Genomic DNA, 12,957 nt, shown 5'->3' with positions numbered 1-12,957 from the left:
TAAATGTCTATTAAGTCTAGTTCATTTATAGTAATATTCAGATTCTCTATTTCTTTGTTGATCTTCTGTCTAGATGTTCTGTCCCTTGATGAGAGTCGTGAGTTGAAGTCTCCAACTATTATAGTATATGAGTCTATTTCCCTTTTCAGTGTTTGCAGTGTATTCCTCACGTATTTTGGGGCATTCTGGTTCGGTGCGTAAATATTTATGATTGTTATGTCTTCTTGTTTAATTGTTCCTTTTATTAGTATATAGTGTCCTTCTTTGTCTCTTTTAACTGCTTTACATTTGAAGTCTAATTTGTTGGATATTAGTATAGCCACTCCTGCTCTTTTCTGGTTGTTATTTGCATGAAATATCTTTTCCCAACCTTTCACTTTCAACCTATGTTTATCTTTGGGTCTAAGATGTGTTTCCTGTAGACAGCATATAGAAGGATCCTGTTCTTTAATCCATTCTGCCAATCTATGTCTTTTGATTGGGGAATTCAGTCCATTGACATTTAGTGTTATTACTGTTTGGATAATATTTTCCTCTACCATTTTGCCTTTTGTATTATATATATCATATCTGATTTTCCTTCTTTCTACACTCTTTTCCATATCTCTCTCTTCTGTCTTTTTGTATCTGACTCTAATGCTCCCTTTAGTATTTCTTGCAGAGCTGGTCTCTTGGTCACGAATTCTTTCAGTGACTTTTTGTCTGAGAATGTTTTAATTTCTCCCTCATTTTTGAAGGATAATTTTGCTGGATATAGGAGTCTTGGTTGGCAGTTTTTCTCTTTTAGTATTTTAAATATATCATCCCACTGTCTTCTAGCTTCCATGGTTTCTGCTGAGAAATCTACACATAGTCTTATTGGGTTTCCCTTGTATGTGATGGATTGTTTTTCTCTTGCTGCTTTCAAGATCCTCTCTTTCTCATTGACCTCTGACATTCTAACTAGTAAGTGTCTTGGAGAACGCCTATTTGGGTCTAATCTCTTTGGGGTGCGCTGCACTTCTTGGATCTGTAATTTTGGGTCTTTCATAAGAGTTGGGAAATTTTCAGTGATAATTTCTTCCATTAGTTTTTCTCCTCCTTTTCCCTTCTCTTCTCCTTCTGGGACACCCACAACACGTATATTTGTGCGGTTCATATTGTCCTTGAGTTCCCTGATACCCTGTTCAAATTTTTCCATTCTTTTCCCTATAGTTTCTGTTTCTTTTTGGAATTCAGATGTTCCATCCTCCAAATCACTAATTCTATCTTCTGTCTCTTTAAATCTATCATTGTAGCTATCCATTATTTTTTCTATGTTTGCTACTTTATCCTTCACTTCCATAAGTTCTGCGATTTGTTTTTTCAGTTTTTCTATTTCTTCTTTATGTTCAGCCCATGTCCTCTTCATGTCCTCCCTCAATTTATCGATTTCATTTTTGAAGAGGTTTTCCATTTCTGTTCGTATATTCAGCATTAGTTGTCTCAGCTCTTGTGTCTCATTTGAGCTATTGGTTTGTTCCTTTGACTGAGCCATATTCTCAATCTTTTGAGCGTGGACAGTTATCTTCTGCTGCTGGCGTCTGGGCATTTATTCAGATTTCTCTTGGTGTTGGACCCAGCAAGGTTGTAATATTTTTCTGTGAAATCTCTGGGTTCTGTTTTTCTTATCCTGCCCAGTAGGTGGCGCTCGTGGCACACGTTTGTCTGCGGGTCCCACCAGTAAAAGGTGCTGTGGGACCTTAAACTTTGGAAAACTCTCGCCGTCCTGGGGGTTCGCTAGCCGAAGCGGCTTGAGCCGGCCCAGGGTCCGAACGCAGGGAGGGTGTCCGAACGCAGGGAGGGTTGCTGGTCGCCGCAGCCAGGGAAAGAGCCCGTCCGAATTTCCTAGTCGGCCCTGGGCAACAAGCGTGGCGGGAGGGCGCCAGCGGCAGCGGCCCGCCCGAGAGAGTGCACGTTCCCCGGGAGTCACGGGTTTGGAAGGGGCCTCCCCCACCCGTCACCGTTCTCCGCGGCCTGGGGGTTTCCGATCCAATTCTCTCAGTTGGTCCGGGGGCTGCGCGTGGTGTGGGCGCCAGCCGTCTTTGTTTCAGGGGACCGCCTCTCCAATTCTCCCATCCGGCCCGGGAAGGGGGAAGGGAGTAACTCCGGCCGCTTGCCACCCCGCCCGGTAAGGCCCGCGCGCCTCGGCGATCTCACCCGAGCTGCTTCTCTCAGCCAGCCAGCCGTTCCAGGATGGGGTACGCTGTCTTTTTTTATCTCTGTTGTGGCTTTGGGCGCTTTCTGTATCGTTTCTACTCCCCTAGTAGGTGTCCTGGAGAAGAAACTAAGATCCGCGCGTCTTACTAAGCCACCATCTTCCAGGAAGTCTCACTTTTAACATTTTGCCTAATGTTAACATTCTATCTATTTATACATCTTTCAATCAATCTATCAATTCATTTTCTGAACACTTAAGTAGAGACTGCACACATTATGCTTCTTGAATACTTAATGAGCTGTGTCCAGTTTTTTTAACTGTGATTTTAAAAAATTATGTGTTCCATGTTTTTCAGAATCTTTCTTCTTAATTTCATAGGACGTGTTCTAGTTTGCTAGCTGCCAGAATGCAATATACCAGGAACAGAATGGCTTTTTAAAAGCGGAATTTAATAAGTTGCTAGTTTACAGTTCTAAGGCTGAAAAAATGTCCCAATTAAAACAAGTCTATGGAAATGCCCAATCTAAGGCATCCATCCAGGGAAAGATACCTTGGTTCAAGAAGGCCGATGAAGTTTAGGGTTTCTCTCTCAAGTGAGAAGGCACATGGCAAACACAGTCTGGGCTTCTCTCTCAGCTGGAAGGGCACATGGCAAACACGGGGTCATCTGCTAGCTTTCTCTCCTAGTTTCCAGTTTCATGAAGCTCCCTGGGAGGCATTTTCCTTCTTCATCTCCAAAGGTGACTGGCTTGTGAGCTCTCGTGGCTGCTCTCTCTGAATCTTCCATTCTCCAAAATGTCTCTTTTATAGGACTCCAGTAACCAATCAAGACCCACCCAAATGGATGGAGACTGTTGTCACCTAATTCAGTTTAACAACCACTCTTGACTAAATCACATCTCCAGGGAGATGATCTGATTACAGTTTCAAACATAAAATATTGAATAGGGGTTATTCTACCTTTATGAAATCGGATTTTGATTAAAACATGGCTTTTCTAGGGGGCATACATCCTTTCAAACCAGCAAAGGAAGGAATTTTAATCTAAATCTTACAGTAAATAATGTCATTTGTAATGAAGAAATGTTTACCTGAAGTTCATCAGTCTTATCAATTTACCTCCTATTTCTTCAGTTAAATTCAAGTAAAATTAAATGTAATGTGTTTTTTTTTTGTTTTTTTTTTTAAATTGAACAGAACTTCTATTTGGGGTAACAGAAAAGTTTTGGTAATGGATGGTGGTGACTGTAGCACAACACTGTGAATATATTTAATAGTACTGAAATACATTTGAATGTGATTATATGCGGAAATTTCAGGTTGTATATATGGTAGATTTAAAACTAAACAAAACAAAAACCATTGGACTGTATAATACAGTGAATCCTAATGTAAACCATGGACTATAGTTAATAGTACAATTGTAATAATGTTCTTTCATCATTGTAACAAATGTGCCACACTGATGCAGTGTTAATAATAGGCTCAGATAGGAGAACTCTATTTTATGCATGATTTTTCTGTAAACCTAAAACTTCTCTACTAAAAAAAGCAAACAGATGGGACAAACCATCAATAGCCACAAAATCTGTGTGTTACAAGTGTCTACATGGAAGAAAGAAAAGGGAACACTGCGGGCAGCATCTGATGGAAACCTTCCCTCTGCTACCCCAACAGCCAAAGGGTCCTCACTGGAAACTGTAGGTAAATTTCAGAACCACAGCTGAGACTGGAAGGGGTTTTGCTCTCTACAATAATGCATTTGCAAAATACCTACAGTAATGACTGAAAGGGCTGGAAGCCATTTTGCTTCTTTGAACTCTCAAAACTAGCCTGCCAAGGTGCTCTGTGAACAGAGTCCCACACTGAGAAGAATCTGCTAGAAATGGAGTAAGATGCTCTATTTCATAAATGAAAATACTAACTTTCTGATGAATGAATAAATGAGCCACTTTTTTTTGTGAATATAGGCACCCAAAGTCCTTGTGATACAACATAGTAACATCTTTGAAACGTTTTTTACTACGACCAATAGACAAAGAAATACAGTTGTGTGATCGAATATACACATATATACATGTATAATAATGGAAATAATTTTCTGAAATACTTGCCTTTCCTACTGTAAGCACTTTCATTTATCTATTCTAGCCTTTGAGGTGCGTGTGCGTGGTGGTGGTGGGGTGTACTGGGGAGAAAGTAGGAGGAAGCTGGTCCCAACCTACAGTTCGAAAGACACTACCAATATAGCACAGGAGTTAACGTTTGGGGTTTGGAAACAGATTGCCTGGTTCTGGCCATGTCTGAGCTGTCTTACCTTGGACAAATTACTTAACCTCTCTGTGTTTGTTTCTTCGTTTCTTAAATTAGAATAACAACAGTATTTACCCTACAGCATTCTTCAGAAGATTAAGTGAGTTTAAATATGTGGAAAGTGCTTAGAAAATTATCTGTGAGATATTAAGTGCTCAATAACTGTGCTGTTATAGTTCTTGTTGCCATTTAGGTCAAAGTCTAAGAATTTGGGTCCAACACGTATGAGAGTTTTACATGAATCACAATCAGTTACAAAAAAGTTCTCTAAAAACAAACCAGGAAAGAACAGGCTGAATTTTATGTTCGTAAAAAATGCTTAGTCAATAACCAAAAATAGTCAATTATTTAAGCACTGCTTACCTATGATGTCATTTCTCATTGCTTCTGTAATTGGTATTGGCTTAGCAGCATCTGGAGATATATATTTGGTAAAAGTATTCACTGCATCTTGTTCTATACCTGCAAGGAAGAAGGGTATAGCTTCAAAAATCAAAATGCAACTTGGACTAGTTATGGACTATACTTATAAATAGTAAGGCTGTATGCTATTATGTCCAAACACATCCATACATAGTTGGCACAAAACTAGTTTCCATTATAATGTTGTTTTTTAGTTGTTTGGTTTGAGTTATATGTGAATTTTTTCTTTTCCTTATGAGTTAAACAATTATTTATGCAGGTTCTCTTTCCATGTCTCTTCTCCAAAGTGCCAACCTGAAAGATCTGTATAGCAATGTGACTGACAGCAGGAACCAAAAAATTATTTTCCAATTTATCATTTAAAGTATTTTACAAAACTTCTTCACATACATGAATTCATTCATGTGACCTCCAACAATCCTGGAAAGTTAAAACAACAATCTGATCTCAGACTTTGCCATCTTAAAAAATTACTGAGGAGAGGACCTGAAAGAGCTTTTGTTCATGTGGGTTGTATCTCTAGGTATTCATGGCATTAGAAATTTAAAATGAGAAAAAAAATTAATTCATTTTAAATTAATGACATTAAAACCTGGTAGATGTTAACATAAACTTTTTTCACGAAAAATAACTATTTCCCCCCCCAAAAATCCAACAACTATTTTTCCAAAATGAAAAAAAATCAGAAGAGGGTATCAAGTTACATTTTTACAACTCTCTTTCATGCCTGTCTCGACAGCAAATTGTTGGATTCTCATACCTGCTTTGGAATTCACTCTGTTGTGATATGTTCTTACTGTTGAACTGTATATGGTCTCACATATATGTAGTTGGGAAAAAAAGGAATATTTTAATAACTTCTTCAGATAACTATGGATATATTCTTTGATCCTACACCAAAACTCCACGAGTGAAAAGTTTCTTAAAGGTGAGTTACAATGTAGAATATGAAACATCAATGAACTTTTCATATCATGTTATACTAAAACTATGTGATTTCCCACTTTTACTCACGAATGACTTCATAACAGCATGCAGTCATCTGGAAAATACTGGTTATACAGACCTTCCAAATGTTGATACCTTTCACCACGTAATGTTAAAAAAAATCAGATTGTTAATATCACCAATGAGCTCATCAGAACATTCTTTAGAACTGTCATAGCGCACAGAAGTGGATATAAGTTTTCCAAATTTTAATTTTCACTTGAAAAGCTGGAATTTAAACACTGGACAACAAATGCCATAAGCTGTTTTCCTTGAAGTTCCAGGCTCACTCCATTCATTTTCAAGAAAATGTCTGCCAAATACTAACGTGTGCATAACCATAGTTTATCTATAGTCATTCTTTCAAGTAAAAATGGTATTCCATGAAAAAGTAGCTAATTCAATTCACAAGACAATCAGGTGCACAAGTGGTTTTCCTGGAGATGATGACTATCCTTTAGTAGGCAGTGGTAGAGCTTTACGTGTGTTTTCCATATCATCACACGTGACATGTGCTCCAAAGACATTCTTAAGTAAAAGTGGCATTTCCTTTTCCTTTGAGAACGTGGCAGTGAAGGATCCAGTGACAATATGTACAGTTTAGTGCCAATGCCAGCAAGTGTCCCCACTGCTGCTTTCACACCATCATTCCAATGTCAATATAGCGAGGAAGACAAATAACATCTTAGAATTCTAAAGAAAATGGTCATCACGAACCCCCTGAAAAAGTCTCAGGACCCCTCAACAGGACTGGTAACTACACTTTGAGAACTTCTGGGTTAAAAGAGTACACACTATGCCTGTTTTTATAGATAAGATAACTTCTGTGCAAAAAAGTAGAATGACTTGTTTGGGATCAAGAAAGTGGCAGGGTCAGGACTAAAGGTCAGGTCTGACTTCATGGCCAGTACTGTCTCCAGCCCACAATGTTCAAGAAGATGTGTTTGGGGGAGGAGAAGGTATGCTCATCTGTGAACATTCCTCCCTCCAAACAAGGCCTTGATGCTTTGATGAAAGATACTACGTGCAAAGATTTTGGGGGATCATTTTGTCTTCCACTGGAATGAAAATAATACAAACTAATTCCATTATTTCAATAAACATTTGTTGCACAGCTACTATGAGCAAATTATTAATCAGAACAAGGACAAACGTTTTGCAGAAAACGTCTGTCAAAAGCCTTAAAAATTAGAATTTGGGTTATTTGTAAATGCTTGTTTTTCCATTAACAAGCTGACAAACCCAGACAAATCAGTGAGAGCTTGTATAGATAATAAATGCACATTTGCTGGAGGATTAAATCCACTGAAAGAAGTTGTTGATACCCCTAAATTAAACATTAACTATATTTCATTTCAGAAACACAGAATCAGGCTATATATCCTTCTTTTGGATCCAGAAAATTCAGTTTCCATTTATTTTAGAATAAGAAGACACTAACGCTTAACTTGATAAATACTATGCTAAATAAGTTAAATGCTTTGGTTCAATTTTTAAATTAGTCTTCACTAAAAGAACAATGGAAACAGAAGCTGCTTAAAACGTCCTGTTTTATTTTTCAGAAGTCTACCTGTTAGGAATCTGTGAGGTCAGATAATTTTCCTTCAAATACTCAGGTGATGTTTAAAACTAAATTACTCAGTTTAATATTTCAATTAAAAGTTTAAAAAGTTTTAAATGGCTCAAACCTTGTCTTTTAATTTGAATTAGTCCTTATATACAATAAACACCTAAACATAAAATACCAACTGACTCCATGAGGTGACAGAAGTATATCTAGAGTAACAAACTCCAAAACCTTTCTAGAACTTTGCCAATACCTTCATGTAACTAGTACATAACAGCATTTCATTAAAATGGATATATTTCAGATGATTGATTTTATGGATAAACTGTGATAATATACTTCAATTAAGATCATTGTAGGGCACACAAAGTAGCAGATTTAGATTTAAGCAATTAAAATATAAAGGTAAAAGTTTAAATAATAAAACAAATTCTTTACACTATAAACATTGTACAATGGACAAACACGTTCCTGAATGCCCAGCTGTTTGTATCATTTGTTACTGCATACTTGGTATCTAGTATGGGACCTAGTATAAAATAGGTGCTTAATAAATACTTGTTGAGAGACTAAGTTTACCATACAGTATAGCTACTGCATTTTCTGTTATTTTAAGTTGTGTATTAGTTAGGGTTCTCTAGAGAAACAGAATCAACAGGGAACACTTGCAAATATAAAATTTATAAAAGTGTCTCCCGTGACCGTAGGAACGCAGAGTCCAAAATCCACACAGGGCAGGCTGCGAAGCCGATGACTCCAATGGAGGGCCTGGATGAACTCCACAGGACAGGCTCACCAGCCAAAGCAGGAATGCAACCTGTCTCCTCTGAGTCCTCCCTAAAAGACCTCCCATGATTAGATTTAGCATCACTAATTGCAGAAGACACTCCCCTTTGGCTGATTACAAATGGAATCAGCTGTGGATGCAGCCTACGTGATCATGACCCAATCCCATGAAATGTCCTCACTGCAACAGACAGGCCAGCACCCGCCCAACCAGACAAACAGGCACCACAACTTGGCCAAGTTGACACCTGTCCCTAACCATGACAGTCCACCCCTTGTCAACTTGGCACCTATATATATATCACCTTAGACCATAATGAATTTCCAAATGAAAACAAATAAGCACACATTTTTTTTTCTTTTACCTGACAATACTCAACTGTCCTGCATATAACTGGAAACACATTAAATCTCTCCAGAATAGAGTGCAAATCCTTGGGCAACATTCATTCTTAAACTTGATATCTTACAACTTAAATAGTATAACATGAACAAAACAGCATTACAGTCCTCGTTTCTGTAACTGATCATGTGGTCGAAGTTCATATTTATCACTACCTTCTTCCACTACCCATTCCATGTTCCCTTTCCCTTCAGCAAGCACTTCAGCTGGCCGTGGTTCTTTTCCTGGTAGGGTGACTCAAACCTTCATTCCTGAAGTTTCAGAGCCATTAGTAGTCCTGCCTGGATTGTGTTGTTGCAGTTTTCCATTGATTTTAATCACAGGGCATGGTAGTACTAATAGACGCCCCAGGGGATCTCCTATATTCCAAGAAAACTCTTCTTTACCTCCATTATGTAGTTGCAGTCCTACTTCCTTCTGATAGTCAGGGTCAATTACCCCAGACAATAATGTAATCCCCTTCTTGGCTTGTTGATCCAGAGGCATAAGTAGCCCAAAGTGACCAGGTGGCAGTCTTAACTTCCAGTTCAGTGGTATCAATGTTGTTTCTCCTGGAGGAAGCACACCCCATTTTGGAACTAAAACCTGTAGACCAGAAGAACTCAGGGTAGCAGGGACAGGAAGCAAAAATTTTCCTAGTGGATCACTAGGGGTAATAGTGAGTGGCACCACACCCATTTCCACCCCTTGGTTCCTGGACCCATGGATCCTGGCTATGGGAGAAACAGCACCATACAGTGGACGCCGATTCAGAGCATATACAGCTTCCTAGAGATCATTACCCCAGCCTTTCAAGTTTTTGCCACCTAGTTGGCACCGTAATTGAGTTTTCAAAAGGCCATTCACCGTTCTATCAATCCATATGCTTCTGGATGATGGAGAACATGGTAAGACCAGAGAATTCCATGAGCATGTGCCCATTCCTGCACTTCATTTGCTGTGATGTGTGTTCCTTGATCCGAAGCAATGCTATGTGGAATACCATGACGACGGATAAGGCATTCTGTAAGCCCACGGATGGTAGTTTTGGCAGAAGCATTGCGTGCAGGGAAAGCAAACCCATATCCAGAGTATGTGCCTATTCCAGTGAGAACAAATCGCTGCCCCTTCTATGAAGGGAATGGTCCAATGTAATCAACCTGCTACCATGTAGCTGGCTGGTCACCTCGGGGAATGGTGCCATATCGGGGGCTGAGTGTGGGTCTCTGCTGCTGGCAGATTGGGCACTCAGCAGTGGCTGTAGACAGGTCAGCCTTGGTGAGTGGAATTCCATGTTGCTGAGCCCATGCATAACCTCCATCCCTACCACCATGACCACTTTGTTCATGAGCCCATTGGGCAATAACAGGAGTTGCTGGGGAATGAGGCTGACTGGTATCCACAGAACGGGTCATCTTATCCACTTGATTATTAAAATCTTCCTCTGCTGAAGTCACCCTCTGGTGTGCATTCACATGGGACACAAATATCTTCATGTTTTTAGCCCACTCAGAAAGGTCTATCCACATACTTCTTCCCCAGACCTCTTTGTCACCAATTTTCCAATTATGGTCTTTCCGAGTCCCTGACCATCCAGCCAAACCATTAGCAACAGCCCATGAGTCAGTATACAAATGCACCTCTGGCCAGTTTTCCTTCCAAGCAAAATGAACAACCAGTTGCACTGCTCAAGTTCTGCCCACTGGGAGGATTTCCCCTCACCAGTGTCCTTCAAGGACACCCCAGAAAGAGGTTGTAATGCTGCAGCTGTCCACTTTCGGGTAGTACCTGCATATTGTGCTGATCCATCTGTAAACCAGGCCCGAGTTTTCTCTTCCTCAGTCAATTTACTGTAAGGAACTCCCCAAGAGGCCATAGCTCTGGTCTGGGAAAGAGAAGGTAATGTGGCAGCAGGAGTGGAAACCATGGGCATTTGTGCCACTTCTTCATGTAACTTAATTGTGCCTTCAGGACCTGCTCTGGCTCTCTCTCGTATATACCATTTCCATTTTATAATAGAGTGCTGCTGTGCACACCCAACTTAATGGCTTGGTGGGTCAGACAACACCTAGCTCATGATAGGCAACTCAGGTCTCATGGTAACTTGGTGGCCCATGGTTAAGTGTTCAGTCTCTACTAAGGCCCAGTAGCAGGCCAAAAGCTGTTTCTCAAAAAGAGAGTAGTTATCTGCAGCAGATGGTAAGGCTTTGCTCCAAAATCCTAAGGGTCTGTGTTGTGATTCTCCTATAGGGGCCTGCCAAAGGCTCCAGACAACATCTCTATTTGCCACTGACACTTCCAGCACTCTGCTGGATCATACGGCCCAAGTGGCAGAGCAGCTCGTACAGCAGCCTGGACCTGTTGCAGAGCCTCCTCTTGTTCAGGTCCCCACTCAAAATTAGCAGCTTTTCTGGTCACTCGATAAATGGGCCGGAGTAGCACACCCAAATGAGGAATATGTTGTTGCCAAAATCCAAAAAGACCAACTAGGCGTTGTGCCTCTTTTTTGGTTGTGGGAGGGGCCAGATGCAGCAACTTATCCTTCACCTTAGAAGGGATATCTCGACATGCCCCACACCACTGGACACCTAGAAATTTTACTGAGGTGGAAGGCCCCTGTATTTTTGTTGGATTTATCTCCCATCCTCTGACACGCAAATGCCTTACCAGTAAATCTAGAGTAGTTGCTACTTCTTGCTCACTAGGTCCAATCAATATGATATCATCAATATAATGGACCAGTGTGATATCTTGTGGGAGGCAGAAACAATCAAGGTCTCTGCAAACAAGATTATGACATAGGGCTGGAGAGTTGATATACCCTTGAGGTAGGACAGTGAAAGCATATTGCTGACCTTGCAGCTGAAAGCAAACTGTTTCTGGTGATCCTTACTAATAGCTATTGAGAAAAAAGCATTTGCCAGATCAATAGCTGCATACCAGCTACCAGGGGATGTACTGATTTGCTCAAGCAATGATACTACATCTGGAACAGCAGCTGCAATTGGAGTTACCACCTGGTTGAGTTTATGATAATCCACTGTCATTCTCCAAGACCCATCTGTTTTCTGCACAGGCCAAATAGGAGAGTTGAATGGGGATGTGGTGGGAATCACCACCCCTGCATCTTTCAAGTCCTTAAGAGTGGCAGTAATCTCTGCAATCCCTCCAGGAATATGGTATTGCTTTTGATTTACTATTTTGCTTGGTAGGGGCAGTTCTAGTGGCTTCCACTTGGCCTTTCCCACCATAATAGCCCTCACTGCATGACTTAGAGAACCAACGTGGGGATTCTGCCAGTTGCTCAGTATGTCTATGCCAATTATACATTCTGGAACTGGGGAAATAACTACAGGATGGGTCCGGGGGCCCACTGGACCCACTGTGAGACGGACCTGAGCTAAAACTCCATTGATCACCTGGCCTCCATAAGCCCCCACTCTGACTGGTGGTCCAGAGTGACGTTTTGGGTCCCCTGGAATTAATGTCACTTCTGAACCAGTGTCTAATAATCCCCGAAATATCTGATCATTTCCTTTTCCCCAATGCACAGTTACCCTGGTAAAAGGCCGTCGGTCTCCTTGGGGAAGACTTAGAGGAAGGTTAACAGTATAAATTTGTGGCAGTGTAACAGGTTTTTCCCCCATAGGGACCTGGCCTCCCCTTCATTCAAGGGGCTCAGGGTCTGTAAACTGTTTCAAGTCTGGAAATTGATTAAGGGGCAATGACTCTGTGTTTTTGTAATTCTGGTTAGACTTCTGTTCCCTTGGCCTAGAACTCTTTTGTTTATACAGCTCCAACAAGAATTTAGCAGACTGCCCTTCTATTGTATTTCTAGGCACCCCATGATTTACTAGCCAATGCCACAAATCTCTGCGTGTCATATAATTTTGATGCCTCCTTTGAGTTTGTTGTCTATTATAATAGCCGCGTCTACCCTGTCTTTGGTGATTAAGTGCTGCCACCTGGCTTCTGCCAACTCAGGATCCTGTCATCCCCATTGTGTTTAAGGATTCCAGCTCAGTGACAGCAGTTCCTACAGTAATATCTGACCTACAGAGAAGTGCAACCACAGAGCTCTTGAGGGATGGTGGTGCTAGTCTCACAAACTTATTTCTCACTGTTCTGGTAAAAGGTGCATCCTCTGGACATTCCTGGGGTGTAGGAGCAGGCTTTGCATGATAAATCCACTGTAACATTCTAATCTCTCTAAGCCTCTGGATCCCCTCATCTACATTATACCAAGGCAGTTCTGGCATTTCACCCTCAGGTAATGTTGGCCACCTTTTGATCCATGTTTCAACCAACCACCCAAACAAG

General features: G+C 40.7%; 1 protein-coding gene across 2 annotated transcripts in view; it reads right to left on the bottom strand.

Moving 5' to 3' along the window:
- AKAP10 (A-kinase anchoring protein 10) overlaps nucleotides 1–12,957 on the bottom strand; it is a 96,841-nt gene that overhangs the window by 59,888 nt on the left and 23,996 nt on the right. For both annotated transcript variants that reach the window (XM_077163999.1, XM_077164000.1), the window contains exon 5: nucleotides 4,856–4,954. In XM_077163999.1, the coding sequence (XP_077020114.1) occupies nucleotides 4,856–4,954 (99 nt within the window). The remainder of the gene's footprint in view (nucleotides 1–4,855; nucleotides 4,955–12,957) is intronic.

Source organism: Tamandua tetradactyla, chromosome 6, assembly GCF_023851605.1.
Source record: "Tamandua tetradactyla isolate mTamTet1 chromosome 6, mTamTet1.pri, whole genome shotgun sequence".
NCBI lineage: Eukaryota > Metazoa > Chordata > Mammalia > Pilosa > Myrmecophagidae > Tamandua > Tamandua tetradactyla.
Note: the sequence above shows the minus strand (reverse complement) of the source record. Positions and strands in the feature narration are given on the sequence as shown.